The 18288-nt window shown below is 39.8% G+C and overlaps 1 protein-coding gene across 4 annotated transcripts in view; it reads left to right on the top strand.

The window, feature by feature from the left end:
• FARP2 (FERM, ARH/RhoGEF and pleckstrin domain protein 2) overlaps positions 1-18288 on the top strand; it is a 132708-nt gene that overhangs the window by 63620 nt on the left and 50800 nt on the right. For all 4 annotated transcript variants that reach the window (XM_060242107.1, XM_060242108.1, XM_060242106.1 and 1 more), the window contains exons 8-12: positions 8114-8261; positions 9293-9388; positions 12466-12629; positions 12819-12887; positions 14687-14744. In XM_060242107.1, the coding sequence (XP_060098090.1) occupies positions 8114-8261; positions 9293-9388; positions 12466-12629; positions 12819-12887; positions 14687-14744 (535 nt within the window). The remainder of the gene's footprint in view (positions 1-8113; positions 8262-9292; positions 9389-12465; positions 12630-12818; positions 12888-14686; positions 14745-18288) is intronic.

The following is an 18288-nucleotide window of genomic DNA, read 5'->3' as shown; positions in this document are numbered from 1 at the left end:
CCTCTTCAGCTATCATGTAAATATCAAAGAATGCAATATAGAAATAAATACAATTCTGGAAAGTAACCAAGCCTGTCTAAACATCCTTATACTTCGCAGAAATTTATGTAGATTATGCTCCATCTTGAACATATTTTAATTTGTGTCTCTAATTATGCAATTGTTATGCAGCTCTTCCTTCCTAAAACAGTGCTATATGTTCAGTATGGTTCTGTTCCATGAAGAGTCGTCAGTTTAAAGTTTGTAAGTAACCTGAGATATTTCCATCAAGGTAGAGCTTCAAAGTGCCCTGATCTGGGGAGCCCAGGCAGGCCCAATCTTGTCAGATCTCAGAAGCTAAGCAGGGTTGATTCTGACAAGTACTTGGTTTGGAGACCTCCTTGGAATGCCAGGAATTGGGACGCAGGGGCAGGATTCAGCTACCTCCCTGAATATCCTCCAAGCCCCCAGTAGGGGCCAGTCACCAGAAGTCGCCATGACTTCCAGGTGCTTAGTCCCAGTTGGGAACTAATTTTTGGTGGGGAAACCTGCCTGATAGTGGGGAAGTGCCAGGGGTCTATCATAACATGAAACCAGCCCAATGGCCCTTTCTCTAGGAACCATAACATAGAAATCTGTTGAAAGACTTTTCAGCTGCTGCCCTGTAACCATAGGACTGTTGGAGCCTTTTAGAGGATTTTAAAACCTGCCTTTTCCAGATGGTAGTTTATTTGGATCCTGAGCTAAATAGCACTTCAGGGAGTATGCAGGTTGATTGTAGGCAACATTAGTAGTTGTTCTGCTGAGAGGTTTAATTCTATTATTATTTTGTTGAGGATGTTAAAAACTGCCTTGGAAACTTTTTAGTCAAATGCAGCCTATAAATAATTTTTTAAAAAATTATAAAAATCATAATAAAATTGACAAAATGGACAGTTCATTGAAGCCAATTGAATATGCAAAGTATTTATTACATGCTGTCTTAATTTGACTCTCATTCTTGAGAGAATATTGCAGTAAAGTTCCAACTGTTATCTCTGCCAGGCCAGTGGTAGATTTTTTAAAGTAAACCCCACATACTGTACTGAGCAGGTCTCTTGAGTGGCAACATAGAAATTTACTAAATAAATAAATTTAAATCTATTTCAGTGGTATATTTTTAGTTGAGAAAATGTTTTAAACAGACAGTCTGCTGGTATGAAGATGGCTAAAGCAGATTTATCTTCTTAATGGATAACAAAATTAGCCCAGATTGCTGTCAGGCCATTCTGTGCGGATTAAGTCAGTTGCACACATCTAAGGATAAATTACTCTGAGGTTGTTTTGTGCTTGTAAACATTTAGATCACTCAACAGCACTGATGATTTTTCCTTTTTCAGAAATGTTCCTACATTGAAAGATTAATTGAAAATACCGCTCTATTTTTAGGCAAGCATTTAATATGTCTATTCTAGCACCAAGAATTAATTTGTACTATTTATATGTTAGAGTTGTGTGGTGTAGGTTTACAACCCAGTTTCTGTCCCACCTTTTCATTGTGAAGCTTAAAGCAGCATTTGTGGATTCTTCTTTTTGAGTTCTGTGCAGTAGATTAGTGACTGGTCAAAGGTCACTCAGTCACTTTAACAGCTGAGTAAGAATTTTAACCCAGATCTAATGCTTTAATCACTATACCACACTATTTCATAGTCTCTGGTCAGTCCCAGAGGGGATCTGTACCTGCCCAGGGCCAACTCCAAGTGTGGTAAAACTCTGCGGACCCTTCCTTCAAAAACTACTTAAATATGCCCAAAGGAACAGGCTAAACATATTTTCAGTTGTTTGTCTGTCAACTGCTGAAACACAAATTCTAGTACCTATGTTTAAACTATGTTTAAAGCAGTTTGTCCTTTTCTTTATTTTTTTTGTTTCTTTAGTTAAGCTTCATGCATACATATTTCTTTTAGAGTTTTCTTAGTACAGCAGATAGTCTTTCAAAAATGCTCTTCTTTTGGAAACAGAGTCCTGATTAGGAGCAGTCATAATTGCTGCTTGATTTTGTCTTAATGAGGAATGCAAGATGGATTCTTCCCTGCATTGTTCAAAATTTATTAAGCAAATGCAAACAGTTGGTGACATAAGAACAAAGTTTGAGTCCATTGGCACCTTTTAAGACCAACCAGGTTTTATTCAAGGTATAAGCTTTTGTGTGCACACACACTACTTCAGATACAGAAGAATAAAACTTTGTTGGTTTTAAAGGTTACCACTGGACTCAAAATTGGTTCTGCTGCTTCAGACCAACATGGCTACCCACCAGCATCTATCAGTTGGTGACATAGGCTTTAAAGTATTTTTGTCGGAAGAGAGTGCTGTTAGTTAGCAGTTCTGGAGTTCTGGTTGTTTAGTGAAAAAAACTCTTAAGAGCCAGTGTGGTGCAAGAATGTTGGACTAGGATCTCAGAGATCTAGGTTCAAATTCCTGCTCTACTATGGAAGCTTACTGGGTGACCTTGGGCCAGTCTACCATGGAAGCTTACTGGGTGACCTCTGAGCCTAATCTATATCCTAAGGTGGTTGTGAAAAGTGGAGAATGAGGTAAGCCAATTTGAGTCCCCTTTGGGAAGAAAGGCGAGGTATACATGAAGTAAATAAGTCTTAGGCAGGCCTCATTTTTGGCAGGAACTCACAGGAGCGGAGCTCTGGAACCTCTAAATTTTATTGTGCTCTTTCTTTCTTACCCCCCCCCCCCTCCCCAAATACTTGCTTCTGGGCTCCATTATTCAAACCCCCTGTGAAAATTTTTCTAAGATTTGGCAAGCTTTCTAATATTTCCCCCCACAAAAAATGGGAAAATAACCAAAACATATAAAGCAGACAGATGGAAATCATCATGCCACTGTGGCCACATAGGAGAAAGTAATTTAGAAAGTATGATGGGAGTAAGGTTTTATTATAATTCTAATTCAAGAAGCATTTTAAGGTAGATGCTGAGCTGATATAATTTAGTACAGGTGATGTCGGGTGTGTGGCATAGGCAAATGAATTGTGCTCATGAGCTCCGGCACCTCTTTTTCTTTGAAAGACCCCTGGTCTAGGTATGATCTGTTTAACAGTGTCATTCCAGACTAAACTCCATGGATAAATCTTTGTCTGTGCCCCTCGTAACAGTCTAGTTTCCATCACTAATTCCAGTGGAGGGCCTGCGTCCAAGTTCCTAAGCCATCTTCAAAGATTCCTCCTTAGCACGTTAAAGATATATCTCTGTATGCCTTAAATATATCTCTATTTCATAAGAACATAAGAAGAGCCCTGCAGGATCAGACCAGCAGTCTGTCTAGTCTAGCATCCTGTCTCACATAGTTGCCACCCAGTTCTTCTGGATGGCCAACAACAGAGCCAAGATCTTCCCTAATGTTGTCTCCTGGCAGTGGAATTCAGAGGTTGACTGCCTCTGAACATGGCTAGTAGTCATTGATAGATGTATTCTCCATTAATTTATCTAATCCTTTTTAAAGCTGTCTATTCCTGTGGCCATCACTACATCCTCTGGCAGCAATTTCCACATTTTAATAATTCTCTGTATAAAGTGTTTCTTTTTGTCCATCCTGTATCTACTGCCTATCAACTTCACTGGATGCTTTTGAGTTCTAGTATTTTGAGGGAGAGAGAAAATTTCTCTTTGTCAGGTGTCTCCACCCCATGCATAATGTTATAAACCTCTATCATGCCTTCCTTTCGTAAACACAAAAGTCCCAGACTCTTCAGTCTTATTTATTTATTTTCTTTCCTTATAGGGAAGGTGCTCCAATCTCCTAATCATTTTAGTTGCTCTCTTCTGTATTTTTCCCATGCAGTGTCATTTTTGAGATACGGTGACCAGAGCTGTATACAATATTCCAAATGATGTCACATTATATATCTGTACAAGAGCATTATATCATCAGCCATTTTATTTTCAGTCTCTCTCCTAGTAATCCCCAACATAGGGTGTTTTCACACGGCAACTGTATTCTGGAACAGGGGTATCGCTCATTTGTTACGAGGGCTTGGTCTTTCATAAATGAGACCTTATTGGACCAGGCCATATGTGTCATAAAATATAATCAGAAAAAACATTATGGGATCACAATTCATAATGGAGAAATAACAGGCAACCAAACACTGTGATATTGTTGTTGTTCAGTCGCGCAGTCGAGTCCAACTCTTTGCGACCCCATGGACAAAGTCATGCCAGGCCCTCCTATCTTTCACCATCCTCCGAAGTCTGTTCAAATTCATGTTTGTTGCATCAGTAACGCTGTCCAGCCATCTCATCTTTTGCCATCCTCTTCTTCTTTCGCCTTCTGTCTTTCCCAGCATCAGAATCTTCTCCAGTGAGTGCTCCCTTCTCATTTGGTGACCAAAGTATTTGAGCTTCAGCTTCAGCTTCTGACCTTCCAAGGAACAATCTGGGTTGATTTCCCTTAGAACTGACTGATTTGAACTTTCTTCTCCAGCCCCACAACTCAAAAGCATCTATTCTTCTGCGCTCAGCCTTCCTTATGGTCCAGATCTCACAGTCATACATTACTTCTGGGAAAACAATCGCTTTGACTATATGGACTTTTGTTGGCAGGGTGATGTCTCTACTTTTTATTATACTGCTCAGGTTTGCTGTAACTGTCCTCCCAACGAGCAAACGTCTTTTAATTTCATGGCTACAGTCACCATCTGCAGTGATCTTGGATCCCAGAAATGTGAAGTATGTCACTACTTCCATGTCTTCCCCTTTTATTTGTCAAGGTGTGATGGGGCCAGATGCCATGATCTTAGTTTTCCTGATGTTGAGTTTCAAGCCTACTTTTGTGCTCTCCTCTTTCACCCTCAACAAGAGGTTTTTTAGGTCCTCCTCATTTTCGGCCTCACTTTCGGCCACTTTCTGTATATCTCAGGTTGTTGATATTTTTCCTGGCAATCTTAATTCCGGCTTCTTCTTCATCCAGGCCAGCATTCCACATGATGTACTCTGCATATAAATTAAATAAGCAGAGTGACAATATACATCCTTGACGAACTCCTTTCCCTATTCTAAACCAATCAGTTGTTCCATATCCCGTTCTGACAGTTGCTTCTTGACCCTTATACAGGTTTCTCAGGAGACATGTGAGGTGATCTGGTACTCCCATCTCTTTAAGGACTTGCCACAGTTTGTTGTGACCCACACAATCAAAGGCTTTAGCATAGTCAATGAAACAGAAATAGACATTTTTCTGATACTCCCGTGCTTTCTCCATAATCCATTGAATATTGGCAATTTGATCTCTAGTTCCTGTGATATTGCTGGCTAACATTGTAAATTCTTATCAAAAATCTTATAAAGCTATTTATAACATAAGAAGGAAGTACAGTGTATAAAAGAGTCCATCCAGTGTAATTTTATTAAAGAGTCCATCCAATGAGTTCCCGGTTTAGACTCATTTAATTGAATTCTTTCTCAAGGATGTAACTGTTCTTGTCAAGGTTATAAGCCTCTTGTTGTATTTCAGTGTACATATTAGGAACACGTCAGTTATACGTTAGTAGATCAACTATATCTCTGTGGCTGCTTCATGCGGGAGAGATACAAAGACAAGCCTGCCTCTGCCACTCTGCCCCCTCCCCCCTCTCTCTCCCCCTCTCCATCTCTCTATAAAAAGGCAAAAAGCTCTCATATTTTTTTCCAACTCTCAATTTTTATTGAATTTTAACAAGATATGCAGCATTTGCAGAATTATGCTCACAAGATACTAAACCCGTAACTCTCCCAACAGAAACTTAGAGTACAACTATACAAACAAACTATACAATACAAAAGATACAAACAATACAGTTGGATCAGAATCACACAGGCACAGTTCATAAGGTAGGTTCAGTACAACGCAATATAGTATGCTAATAAAATACAGGACTTTTTTATGAAAAAAGAGGTGCCAGAACTTTCAAGAGGGAAATTAAAAAGAAACACACAGCTGCCCCTCATGAACTTTTAAATATTTTTTGAGAATTTTGTTTCCACAAAGAGGTTCCAGAACTCTGTTCTGCTGCATTCCCCCAGAAAAAAAAGCAATGAATACAGCAAACCACTTTTCTACAAATTTGTATATATCCATATTCAGTTTTTTTAGTTATTTGATCAGTGGTTTTTCCCCCAGCACAATGGAGAAAACCTGTTCCCAAAGTGCCGTAATAACCTTGCAGCTCCACCAACAATGGTCAAACGAACCCACTTCTCCACACATTTTCCAGCACAACAGAGAACACTTAGAAGGCATATGGAGACATTTTAAGAGGGGTTAAATATCCATGAGTTATTTTTTAATGGTCTGAAGCTTTATATCAAAAGAAGATAATAATAATAATATAATAATAATAATTTTTTATTTCTATCCCGCCCTCCCCGCCGGGGCAGGCTCAGGGCGGCTCACAACATAAAACATACATTACATCAATTATACTTATAAAACATGGTTAAAACAATTACAGAGTATTAAAATTAACATAACAGTATGGCGTTATAAACAGGTTTCAATAAATTTCAGAAGTAAAAACATTTCAAGAATAAAAGCATTTCTAGCAGCATATCTAGATTTGTCAGTTTTCCGCTAGTTGAAGGCCAACTTGAAAAGGTGGGTCTTACAGGCCCTACGGAATCCCTCTAAACATCGTAGGGCCCTCACCTCCTCAGGGAGTTGGTTCCACAGTAATGGAGCAGTAATAGAGAAGGCCCGGTCCCGGGTGGCTTTCAGTCTGGCCTCCCTTGGCCCAGGGATATTCAGCTGGTTTTTCCCAGATGACCTCAGTGCCCTCTGGGGCTCATATGGGGAGAGACGGTCCCTTAGGTAGGTAGGTCCTCGGCCATATAGGGCTTTAAAGGTAATAACCAGCACCTTGTAGCGAACTCGGTATGCCACTGGCAACCAGTGCAGTCCGCGCAGCCCCGGCTGTATGTGCTCCCACCTTGGGAGCCCCAGCAACAGCCTAGCCGCCGCGTTCTGCACCAGCTGCAGCCGCCGAATTCGGCACAAGGGCAGCCCCATGTAGAGGGCGTTGCAGTAATCCAGTCTCGAGGTGACCGTAGCATGGATCACTGTTGCTAGGTCGCGGCGCTCTAGGAAGGGGGCCAACTGCTTCGCCCGACGAAGATGAAAGAACGCGGACTTGGCAGCGGCCGCTATCTGTGCCTCCATTGATAATGAAGGCTCCAGAAGAACCCCCAGGCTCTTGACCTTGTGTGCCGCTTTGAGCTGCACACCGTCAAGGACTGGCAAGGGGATTTCCCCTCCCAGGGCACCGCGACCCAAGCACAGGACCTCTGTCTTCGTTGGATTCAACTTCAGCCCACTTCTAAAGGTTCTAAAGGTGACCAGATCTGAGATCACTGATCTTTGGAGAGTTCCAACTGACACCTATTTTGCCACTTTTTTTAATGCAATGTCTATTTAACGCTATCCGAAGATATCAAAATTGTATATATTGTGGAAATATTTTTACTGGATAAGAGGAATTCAGAGTTTGCTCCAGAGCTGTAAAGGATCGAGTAAAAAGTTGGGAGAAGTTTAAATGTTCAGCTAGAATTTTTAGTTGAAACCAAGGCAGTTTATTATTCAGTTTACCTTCAAGCTCAAGTTTATCTATTATTTACCTTTGTTTATCTTGATGCTTTTAGGAACCTGCTCCTCATAATCTCTGTTTACATGCCTAATTATTGACTTACATTTCTTTTGCCAGAGCTTGTGGTTCTTCTGTTCAATTAATTGGGGCAGACCTTACACTTTTAAAAAGAAGCCTCTTTACTTTTTGTAGCTTCCTTGATGAATTCTTCACTTTTCCAAAATTGTGAAACATATAGGATTAGTTTTTAAAATAATTCAGTTATGTAGCACCCAAATATCAGCAAATAATCAATTTTTAGCCTTATTATGACTTCATGATAGTTTGCCTTGTGTTTTACTTTTGCATTATTTTTATCTAGGATTGTTAGTTTCTACTTTTTGAGCTCATGCTTGAATGACCTTGCAATTAAGTGACCTCTTTGATGTGTGTAACTTTCTTGACTTAATTAGAAACTGATCAGTTATTTTCAACTTTTGATAAAATTAATAACTACTGTATGTTTATTTTTTAAAACATTGTAGGGGCCAAACTCCTGCAGAATCAGATTTCCAGGTGCTTGAAATAGCTCGGAAGCTGGAGATGTATGGTATAAGATTTCATCTGGCATCTGACCGTGAGGGGACAAAAATTAACTTGGCTGTTTCACACACAGGTGTGCTAGTATTCCAGGTAGGCAAATCCTTAATATAAAGGATTTTTAGTAATGTTGAAAAATGGGTTGCTTTAGTCCAGAGATAGAAATAACCATTTTCCTGCTTGTCTAGTGCAGTAACAGTTGTCCCTGAATGAGCAGTACTTTCCATTGGCTACCATAACCATCTTTCTAGACCAATGTTTCCAATGGGAAATTCTTTCAGATAGCAGCTGGAGGATAGTTGTGCTTTCTGAATTTGGAGAAGAGTTCATATGGGTATGATTATAGGTAATAGAAGAGCTAGCATGGTGTAGTGGTTAAGAATGGTGGACTCTAACCTGGAGAACCAGATTTGATTTCCTGCCCCTTCAGTCACAGCTCTCTCTGAACTCTCCCAGCCCCATCTGCCTCAAAGAAGAGGAAGGGAAAGGCAATTGTAAGCCACTTTGGAGATTCCTTAAGGTCCTTTGGGCCCTTTGATGTTTACAGTGGAGTTTGGGATATTGTCATGATTGCCATCCTACCTGTGAAGAATGTTGTAGAGCAATTGTATAATAATTTCTCAGCATTCAAGTCATAGACATACCTGAAACAGAGCCCCTGAGATGAAAGAGCAGTGCAGCATAATTGCAGTTGTCTTTCTCAGCCTTAAATGGCTAATATTCTGTCCCTTTCACAGACTTTAGCCTTGAAATTAGGCTTCATTTTTTTGCTGTAGTTCCTTCACTCCACAGAAAAGAGGCTGAGAGAAGGCTTGTACTGGGAGTGTTGTGCCATTTGGCAAAGGAACAACGTATGTATTTATTTTCAGATAAAAGTCAAATTAAAATCTAGGATTAACAACATTCTCAGTGCCTGGAGATGCTTCTTGCCTTCTTTAAGTGAACAAAAGCAAATGGGATTTATAAATATTTCCTTAGATATTTTGAAAGGTTCTTTAAAGGCTTTGTTATTTAGAAGATAAAGCACTTACCTGCATATCCAATCCAAAGGATCAAACATAGAAAATAAATTTCTGCATATCAAAAATGACATATTCTCAACTTTGTCATGTTATGTTTAATAGGGTAATACAAAAATCAATACTTTCAACTGGTCCAAAGTCCGAAAAATAAGTTTTAAAAGAAAACGATTCCTTATCAAGCTGCACCCAGAAGTGCATGTAAGTATTCCCACAGCAGTGTTTGAAACTTGTTTGACATTAGCTGAAATACATATTATTTTACTCATGTGAACCATTTATTTCCAGAACCCGTAGGTTTTCATGATAATGTAGGAGGCATATGTAAACCGAATATTGTTTGGGAAGGGGTTAGATGACCTTGTGTTACGCTCCCAGTTTACTCTGTACATGATTTTTTTTAATGTACAGACTTTCAGTGTTCCCTCTAAACTCCACAGTGTTGTGATCAGAAATTCTGCCTCATGAGCAAAAAAGCTAGTAGCATTCAAGTTGTGAGTGAGTCTGCATTTGACTTTCACAAAAGTCAGTTTCTTAGATTACTTCCATAACCTTGTAAAAATCTCAGAATAAATTATTTTAAATTATATTTAAACTATATTTTAAGAATAATATAAATATTATGAAAACAGAATCAAGTCAAATCTCAACCATCCTGTTCCACTATATTGGTAGATGTGGCATCTGGAGAACAGGTCTACCAACCCCTTTCCACTGTATTAGTAGACCTGACCTCCAGAGAATAGATCTACCTGCCCCAGTCCACTATATTGGTAGACTTGACACTGTCATCCTGCACTGAGCCTCAGAAAACATACCAGCACTTGGGGAATGGGGGGGGGGGGGGTGCTCTTGCAGTCTATTGTGGGTTTTTTTAAAGTAAAAAATAACAAACAGCATTACAGATGAAGTATGTTTTCTGAGGAGGAACAATCACTGCCGGAACCCTACGTAACCTAAAAACCAGGAAGCTGCTTAAATGTTATCAACCTGCCAAAACTACTTATTTATTCAAAATATCTACTTTTCTCTATAACAAGGCAGCTTATAAATCATACTGAAAAGCATAAATAGGAGTGCACAAAACAAAATCCATTTTTCCGGCTCCATTGTAGCCTATGGAGACCATAAGTCAGTGGGCCCTACTGAGGGTATCTGGGGTTCTGGGGGGCTTTTTGTGCAGCATAGCTGCTGGTACCTCTTCTCAAAAACCTCCCAAAGTTTCAAAAAGATTGGACCGGGGGGGGGGGGCAGAATGATTCCAATGGGCTGAAGCAGAAATCTGTAAGCAGACTTTTAAAAATTTGTTTGCCAGCACCCCTAACACAGCTTAGAGGGAATTATAAACTGCCTTGAACCATGAGGAAAGGCAGGATAGAAATGCTTTACAGAAAATCTTTTCAAGAACATTGACTCTACTCAAAGGAATATATATCTAATTCTCAACATGCCCCCATGTGTGGATACTTATTTCTGTAGATAAGGGACACATGGGGGGTAGAGAGATTTTCCTGCACACTTGGGCACTCCCCAGGTGTGCAGAAAAATCTTACATGCTTTAAAAAGTTATATGAGAGATACTTAAATCCCCCCCCCCCCAAAAAAAACCCTGAAACTTCTTGCTCTGTGCATTCACAGAGAACTGACTTACCATTGGCTGCCTCTCCTCTGCTGGTGGCTGTGGCGGGAGGATGGAGCCTGGCCTTCTGCAGGAAGGCTACAGTGGCTGCCATCATCACCATGAAGGACTGTGGGTGGGCAGGGGTTGCTCAGGCCATGTGTAGGAGCAGGGGGAGGCTATCGGCTGGCCTGGGTGGGAATGGAAGTTTGGGAAGGTCTGGGGTGTGTTGTGGCAGCGGCAGGGCTGGGGGTTGCCCAAGCCACATGCAGGATCTGTGGGGGGTTGGGAAGGCTGCTGGCTGGTCTGGGTGGGAAGGATTGGGGAGTCCGGGGTGCGTAGCAGCAGTGGTGGGGCCAGGGGTTGTTCAGGCCACGTTTAGGATCTGTTGGAGAGGGAGGTTGCTGGCTGGCCTAGGTGGGAAGGGAAGATATAGGGAAGCCCAGGGGGCTTCGTTCCTTCCTCTTTCCCCATCTATTTGCTCCCTCCCTCCTTCCTCCCACCCTTCCTCCCTCTGCAGGGGCTTGGCACGTGGCATTGTTATGTGTTCTAGAAGCTAGACAGACAACTGTGGTGGGAAGTTCCAAGACTATCTTTCGAAACTGGGAGCTGAATCTAGCCTCAGATTACAAGAATATAAAAGGTGTTTTGTATGTTTGTAAACTGAAACACAACACATCACTCAGCATAAGCTAAGTTAACATGAGCTAGCTCACAGATTTTTAGTCTCCAGCTCACACATTTTTGTCTTAGCTCAGGAAGGATGGCCCCAGAGCATACTAATTTATGCAGTAGCTCACAACTTTAATGCCAGTAGCTCACAGAATTTTTGCTCACAAGACCCTGCAGCTTAGAGGGAATATTGGTTGCAGGTCCCCTCTTGTGGTATTCTATTCTTAACATGTTGTGTTGCTTATCATAACTTAGTTAGCATTTTGAAAATCCACCAGTTGCCTTTAAAAGATGGCTCTCAGTTCATATACCAGTTGAATTCATATATGTGGAAAGAATTATAGCTCAGTATTTAGTACGATTGAAACAGTGATAATATGATCTACAAATCTGTCAGTGACAAGTGAAATACTGTTTGCTTTATGACTGCAAAACAGGAACATACTACATATTTCAGCATGTGTATGTTTGATGCAAGTCAGGCTTGTACATAGTCATTTACCTGATTGGCTGTGATGGGTAAGAATTATCTCCAGACAACTAAGTGGGAAGCTTTTGTAAACTGGAAGTGTTTGGTTTTTTTCCTTCCTTCAAGCCACCAATACAGCGTAAGCAACTAGTATAGGTGTACATGAGACAGTTGTGCTAGTAAAAATTACTCTGTCAGTAACTTTTGTGAATTTACTTGTAAGGATAGCATTTCTTTCATTCCTCTGGTATTCTGCTCATGTATTGATTTCTTTGTAAATTTTGTCAGCATTAAAGTGAACACATTAATCTCTTCAGGTACATTCAAACTAGCAACTATTGTTCCATAGCTGAACTGTAGCAAAATTCAATATAAAATGCTCAGTTTTCTTTCTTGCCATGTAATTTCTGAGTACTGTACGGTAGCTGCATGGAACATTACTCTATCAGGAGCTGCATGGAACTACACTCATTACTCTATTTAGCCTTATTTGAGCACCATTTGTGTTTTCAATTTTAGGGTCCCTATCAGGATACTTTGGAGTTTCTTTTGGGCAGCAGGGATGAGTGCAAGAACTTCTGGAAAATCTGTGTTGAATATCACACTTTCTTCAGATTATTTGATCAGCCAAAACCAAAGGCAAAAGCAGTCTTCTTTAGCAGAGGATCATCTTTCAGATACAGGTATGATATGACCCAGCTCACTTTGATCCGAGAAAATGGAATCCAAAAGAAAAACTTTTCAAGTAATTCCTTTTAAATTAAAGATTTAAGATCTTATTCTTTGAGTAAAATAATTATTTGCTCAGAGCCAAGAATATTACGTACTACTTGTGAAGATTTGTTATAATATTTATGCTTATTGCTTTGCAGTGGGCGTACACAGAAACAGTTGGTGGATTTTGTTAAAGAAAGTGGGTTGAAAAAGATTCCTTATGAAAGGTAACTTTTCAATCAATGTAACTTTAAATGTTCCTTTAGAAGAATCCTATTTATTTGAACTAAATCATTTCTGTGCAGATTACCCATATTTTTCAAGAAATCTTAAACCATCATACATTAAAATTAGTGTTCCTTTTCAGATATTGTGGCTTTTTAAAATTTAGCTTTACATCTATATTATCCAGATTCAGCGTGGTTAATTAAACCTTTTTAAAATTTGAGATTAGGAGTGGATTTGAGTAGGAGCCAGTTTGGTGTAGTGCTTAAGTGTGCAGACTCCAATCATTGGAGAACCAGGTTTGATTCTCCAGTCTTTCACATATAGCTGCTGGGTGACCTTGGATCAGCCACAATTCTTGCAGAGCTGTTATCTCAAGAGCAGTTCTCTGAGCTCTCTCAGCCCCACCTATCTCAGAGGGTGTCTGTTGTGGGGAGAGGAAGGGAAGGAAATTGTAAGCTGCTCTGAGACTCTGAGCAAAGGACAGGGTATAAATCCCTCCTCCTCCTCCTCCCACAAATATTTTATGTGTCTTAAACTCAGGACAAGGATTGAAGTTTTGTTGAACATGAATCTTGTTCCAGAGGTCATACCATCTGGAAGCAGCTACTATATGTTCCTGTGCTATAAATCTCCCTAATAATTTCCATTATTATGGAGATCATATTGAGATACTCTTATTATTTAGTTAATTGCATAAGTGAATCTCTTAGTTCCCATATCTGTTATGCAAAAAGGTATGTGGCTTTTTTCTCACCTTGGATGGAAAAATTAAAGTTGAAGACACGTTAAAGTGCATTAGTCAGGTTATTGACTCATCTGGTTCAGTACAGTCTATTTTGATTAGCAGTAGCTCTCCAAGCTGTCAAGCAGAGATTTTTATGAGTCCTGCTACCCAAAGTCTATTTTACTTGAGGTGCTAGGGACTGAAACTTGGCCCATCTCTATTATTGAGGTATACTCCTCTCAGTACACCATAAGTAAAGCTAGTGTAAAATGGCTGATGTCCATGGAGGTGTTAACTTACTGACTTTCTGCTCTTTCCTAGTCAGGAATTTTCATGTTCTCAGACTTACTTTCTTGCTGTTTCTTTCTTCTCTCTTTCCACATTCCAGTGAGCAGTTGACATTCTGTCAGCAGCTCTTCTGCCTAAAGAGCATATCTTTGGATGATTCTTTTGAAACCCAGGTAGCTTGACCCTTGAGTCTACCAGGCTCAAATTAAGCAGTACTCTTTGTAGATGTCAATAAGACCAAAACTCTGATACTGTCCAGTTTTAGCTTAAAGATAAGCTGTTTTGATTGATCTGAGCTTCATGATCAACAGATTGTATACATTTTCCAGACCTTGAACATGTTGGTTATTTGGTTAAATGCTAAAACAACATAAAGCCCAGCCTATTCTATGTTAACCTGTTTAAAGTATTCATTGTACCTAGACAGCTGTTCAGTTTATTTGTATGTTTGCTGTCTTGATTAGTTTTCATCTTCTGATTTGTAATAATAATGTGATTTTAATAGATGGAGAGAGCAATCCTAAGGATGTATACTTGGGTGTCTCCAATGGGGCTTACTCCCCAGAAAGTATTTTAGGAGTTCCCTGATAATCGCTGATTGTGTGACAAAGTTCGAAGGCTTACCTACTTACTATTATTAATCTTTAGAATCTATAAATACTTGCATCTGACCTTTAAAGAAGATTAGGCTGATAGCATCTTATCCAAGATCTTTAGGTTGGTTGAAATGTAATGAAGCATAAAGAATTGTTTTTCAGGTATTCTCAGCATAATCTCTGTTTACAGGAGACATAGCAAAACTAGAATGTCTGCTTACACCTTGAATCCTGATGCACCCAAACAGGTTGGTCTTGAAATGAACCTTTTAAACACCATGATCAGAAAGATTATGGAAGTTAACTATTAGGTTCTGAAGCATGAACAGAAATGTCTGCTTCTTTTAACAGTTCATTGTTACTGATTGTTGCACATGTTAATTTTATTCTTCTGGTACTAATAAATGAGTGCTTACAATTAAATTTTATTTATTTATTATTACCTTAAATTTCTATCCCGTCCTTTCTGCAAGCGAACTCAGGGCGGCTAACAGTCAGTTCAGACGTTTATATTTACAATTTAAAACCAATAAAATACACTTCAGTATAGGCGGGCTCTTCTTTCCTGATGGTAATCGAATAGTAATCGTAGCTCTTTAGTGATGTTGGGGTGGCAGTCCTCTCCCGGTTTAGGTGTTAAAGGCCTGTCGGAACAGTTCAGTTTTGCAGCCTGTGTGAAAAGTAGAGAGATCCCGCAGGGCCCTTATGGCCTCCGAGAGGACATTCCACGTTTCTGGTGGTGCCATTGAGAAGGCTGTAGCCTGTGTGGAGCATAGCTTGGCCTCCTTTGGTCCAGGGATGGACAGTAGGTTTTGTGTCCCTGAACGCAGTGCTCTCTAGGGAACACGTGGAGAAAGGCAGTCCTGTAGATAGGCAGGTCCCCAACCATAAAGGGCTTGAGCTTGAAATACCTTACAGGTTTCTTTTAGGTGTCATGGACAAATTACAGTTCATTCATGATGTGAACAAACCTGAAGTCTGCTTCCTCACTTTCCCCTTTCTACTCCACTTGGACATTAAGCTAAGTGGAGATGCAGCCAACCTGGAAACCTTAACAATTTGCAGTTGCATTCCTAAACCAGGATGCCTTCAATCTCTGCACTGTATAAGAGGAAGAGTGTGAACCCAAAAATAACTTTCAAAAGGCATTTAAAAGGAACATTTAAATGCTGTCTCAGCTCACTGTGTGAGTTATGCCGTGGTGGCGGCAGCACAGCTTGCAAAAACCTTTTAAAGGGATCCTGCAGTGACTTTAAATGCCTTCTCCAAGCCCTGCTGCTGGCGCTAGCATGTCTGCCGACACACACTACACAATTCCACTTTGAAGATTCATGGGGCGCATATGGGTGGAGTGGCATGAACCAAAGTTTGTGAACCATGAACTGGACCCATTTGTGATGAATTTCAGTTTGTAATTTGGTTTGTGTTCTTCTCTAGTCTTGGGTAACAACATTCATATGATAAAACAATATTTGAAGGTTGGAATCCAAAGAGCTACTTTAGGCATATTCCAAGGTCTTGATAGAATGCCCAACGGAATTTTTGGCTTTTTTGTCTTAATGGTAAAGCCTTATGCTATATTCCAAACTATGTATGTCTCTGTCCTTAGTTCTAGAACAGGTATCCTGTGAAGCATAGAGTACTACTCTTTGAGAGAAACAAGTTCATATCTCTCATGGGTACATGGAGCTAAATGTGCAATTATTTGGATCCTGACCAAGATATAATTGTTTTGTAATGTTTCATATGGAGAGTCTTGTTTATTATGGACTGGGCTTACTAGTTGAACAAAGCTTTTTGTTGCTTTAAGTAACTCAGATTTCACTCTATTAATTGACTATTATAATAACTATTGACATCATTGTTAATTCTATGAATTGCGCACATCACTAGTAATGATGTGAATTGTCAGCTCCTCATTCTGGAATTCAAAATTGGCACATGGCTTTCATACATATCTTTAAAAGTCACGGGTACACAGTAATCTGAAACAACAATTCAGTAGCAGCTGTGGAACTCCTTATGGTGATATGGGCTAAAGAAACATGCTCTGTAAGCTTTGTGCCAGCACCATCCACTTTCATCTACATCACAGCACTATTGCTGGCCCTAGCATCATTAACCATACTATGAATGGATCATTTACCTGCATGTAATACATGTTATTGTCTCCTGACAATGTCCGCTGGCTGGTTTATGTAGACCACAGCACAAAAACCAGTGGGTGATCATTCCAGACTGTCTCTCTCTCTCTAGTTTAACATTATTCATGGATGCTTCTGAATAGTGAATAACTATCCTTTAACGTATTGCAATTGGCTAATATTTATTTTTGATTCCCTATTATATTAGGAACATATTTTGAAGCTACATTTTACATGTCAACTATCAGAATCTTTTCTTTGTGCTTCTTTTAGACCTTTATGTTAATTTTTTCCTCCACTGTTTAGGTTTAATTAGATTTACAACCCCCCCTCCCCACTGAAGCCGCCCATACAATCACAATATACATAAAGAATGCATAAATGCATAATTAAATTACAATTAAAACATTAAAACAGGTGCTAATATCATTTGATGTTATTTCATTTCTGATGGCATACAGTATTTATTAATTAGTTGAAGGCTAGCCGGAATAGTGTCATCTTACAGGCCTTGTGGAACTGAGTGAGGTCTCGCAAGGCCCTAACTTCCTCCGGTAGCTGGTTCCACCAATAGGGGGCAGCAATCGAGAAGGCCCTCTCTCTGGTAGATGTCAATCTTGCCTCCCTCGGCCCAGGAATCACTAATAGATTTTCATTCTGGATCTGAGTACCCTCTGGGGAACATGTGGGGAGAGACGGTCCCTAAGGTAGACAGGTCTTTGGCCACTGCCTGGAACACATCTGTGCACATATACCTATCACTAATATGTGTATGAACTCATACAGTGACATCAAGTGCCTCTTAGTAGATTTACTGTTGGCCCATAATATACCACAGAGAGGAAAACATTCCTTTAATTAACAAATAAGAGAACTTAAAGTGGCTAATACCATCCATCTTGTCATGTTTTATGTTAAGATGTTTAAAAGAACTTCACTCCTTATCTACTAACGTGAGTTACCAATGAATACAGTAGGGGTCTCAAACCTTTTTGAGTTTGCAGGCATCTTTGGAATTCTGATAGAGGGTGGAAGGCACAATCACAAAATAGCCATCACAGGAGGCAGAGCCAAAAAAAGAATGTCAGGGAGTGAAGTTATGCATAATTCTAATAGTAACGCAGCATTTCAAGCAGAAGAGCTGTTTAACAGGATGCTTTTTTGCATAATGTTTTAAAACAAACAGCTTCCCTTCAGTTATGGAGTGAAGATCCTTGTGGTGTCAGCTGTTCCCAAAGCAGTACTTCTAACAGTCTTCATGGCCAATCAGATCTCTAGGGCCATGAGAAGCCCTGCTAGACTAAAGCCCCATCTGGTCCCACCTGCTTTCTTTAAAAAAACCACCTACTGGGTGGCAGGAAACATTTCAGTAGGCACCATGGCACCCAAAGACACCACATTGGTGACCCCTGTGATACAGGAATAAGAAATTCAAGTCAGTTTTTAAAAAAAAGTAATATGGTCTTGGATGAATTGAAAACTGACTTTTGAAAATATGTGGTAGGGTAAAGTGGATGGGTTTTTTTAAGCTTGACTTTACTACAGTGTATGAATCCAGTACCCATTGCAATTAATACATATTGGTTTTTAATGAACTATAATAATGTATTTTGATACTCTTAATCAACTGGACTGTAATTCTGGACTT

The sequence above is a fragment of the Heteronotia binoei genome, chromosome 6 (genome assembly GCF_032191835.1).
Source record: "Heteronotia binoei isolate CCM8104 ecotype False Entrance Well chromosome 6, APGP_CSIRO_Hbin_v1, whole genome shotgun sequence".
Lineage (NCBI taxonomy): Eukaryota > Metazoa > Chordata > Lepidosauria > Squamata > Gekkonidae > Heteronotia > Heteronotia binoei.
This window is presented reverse-complemented; position numbering and strand designations above follow the sequence as displayed.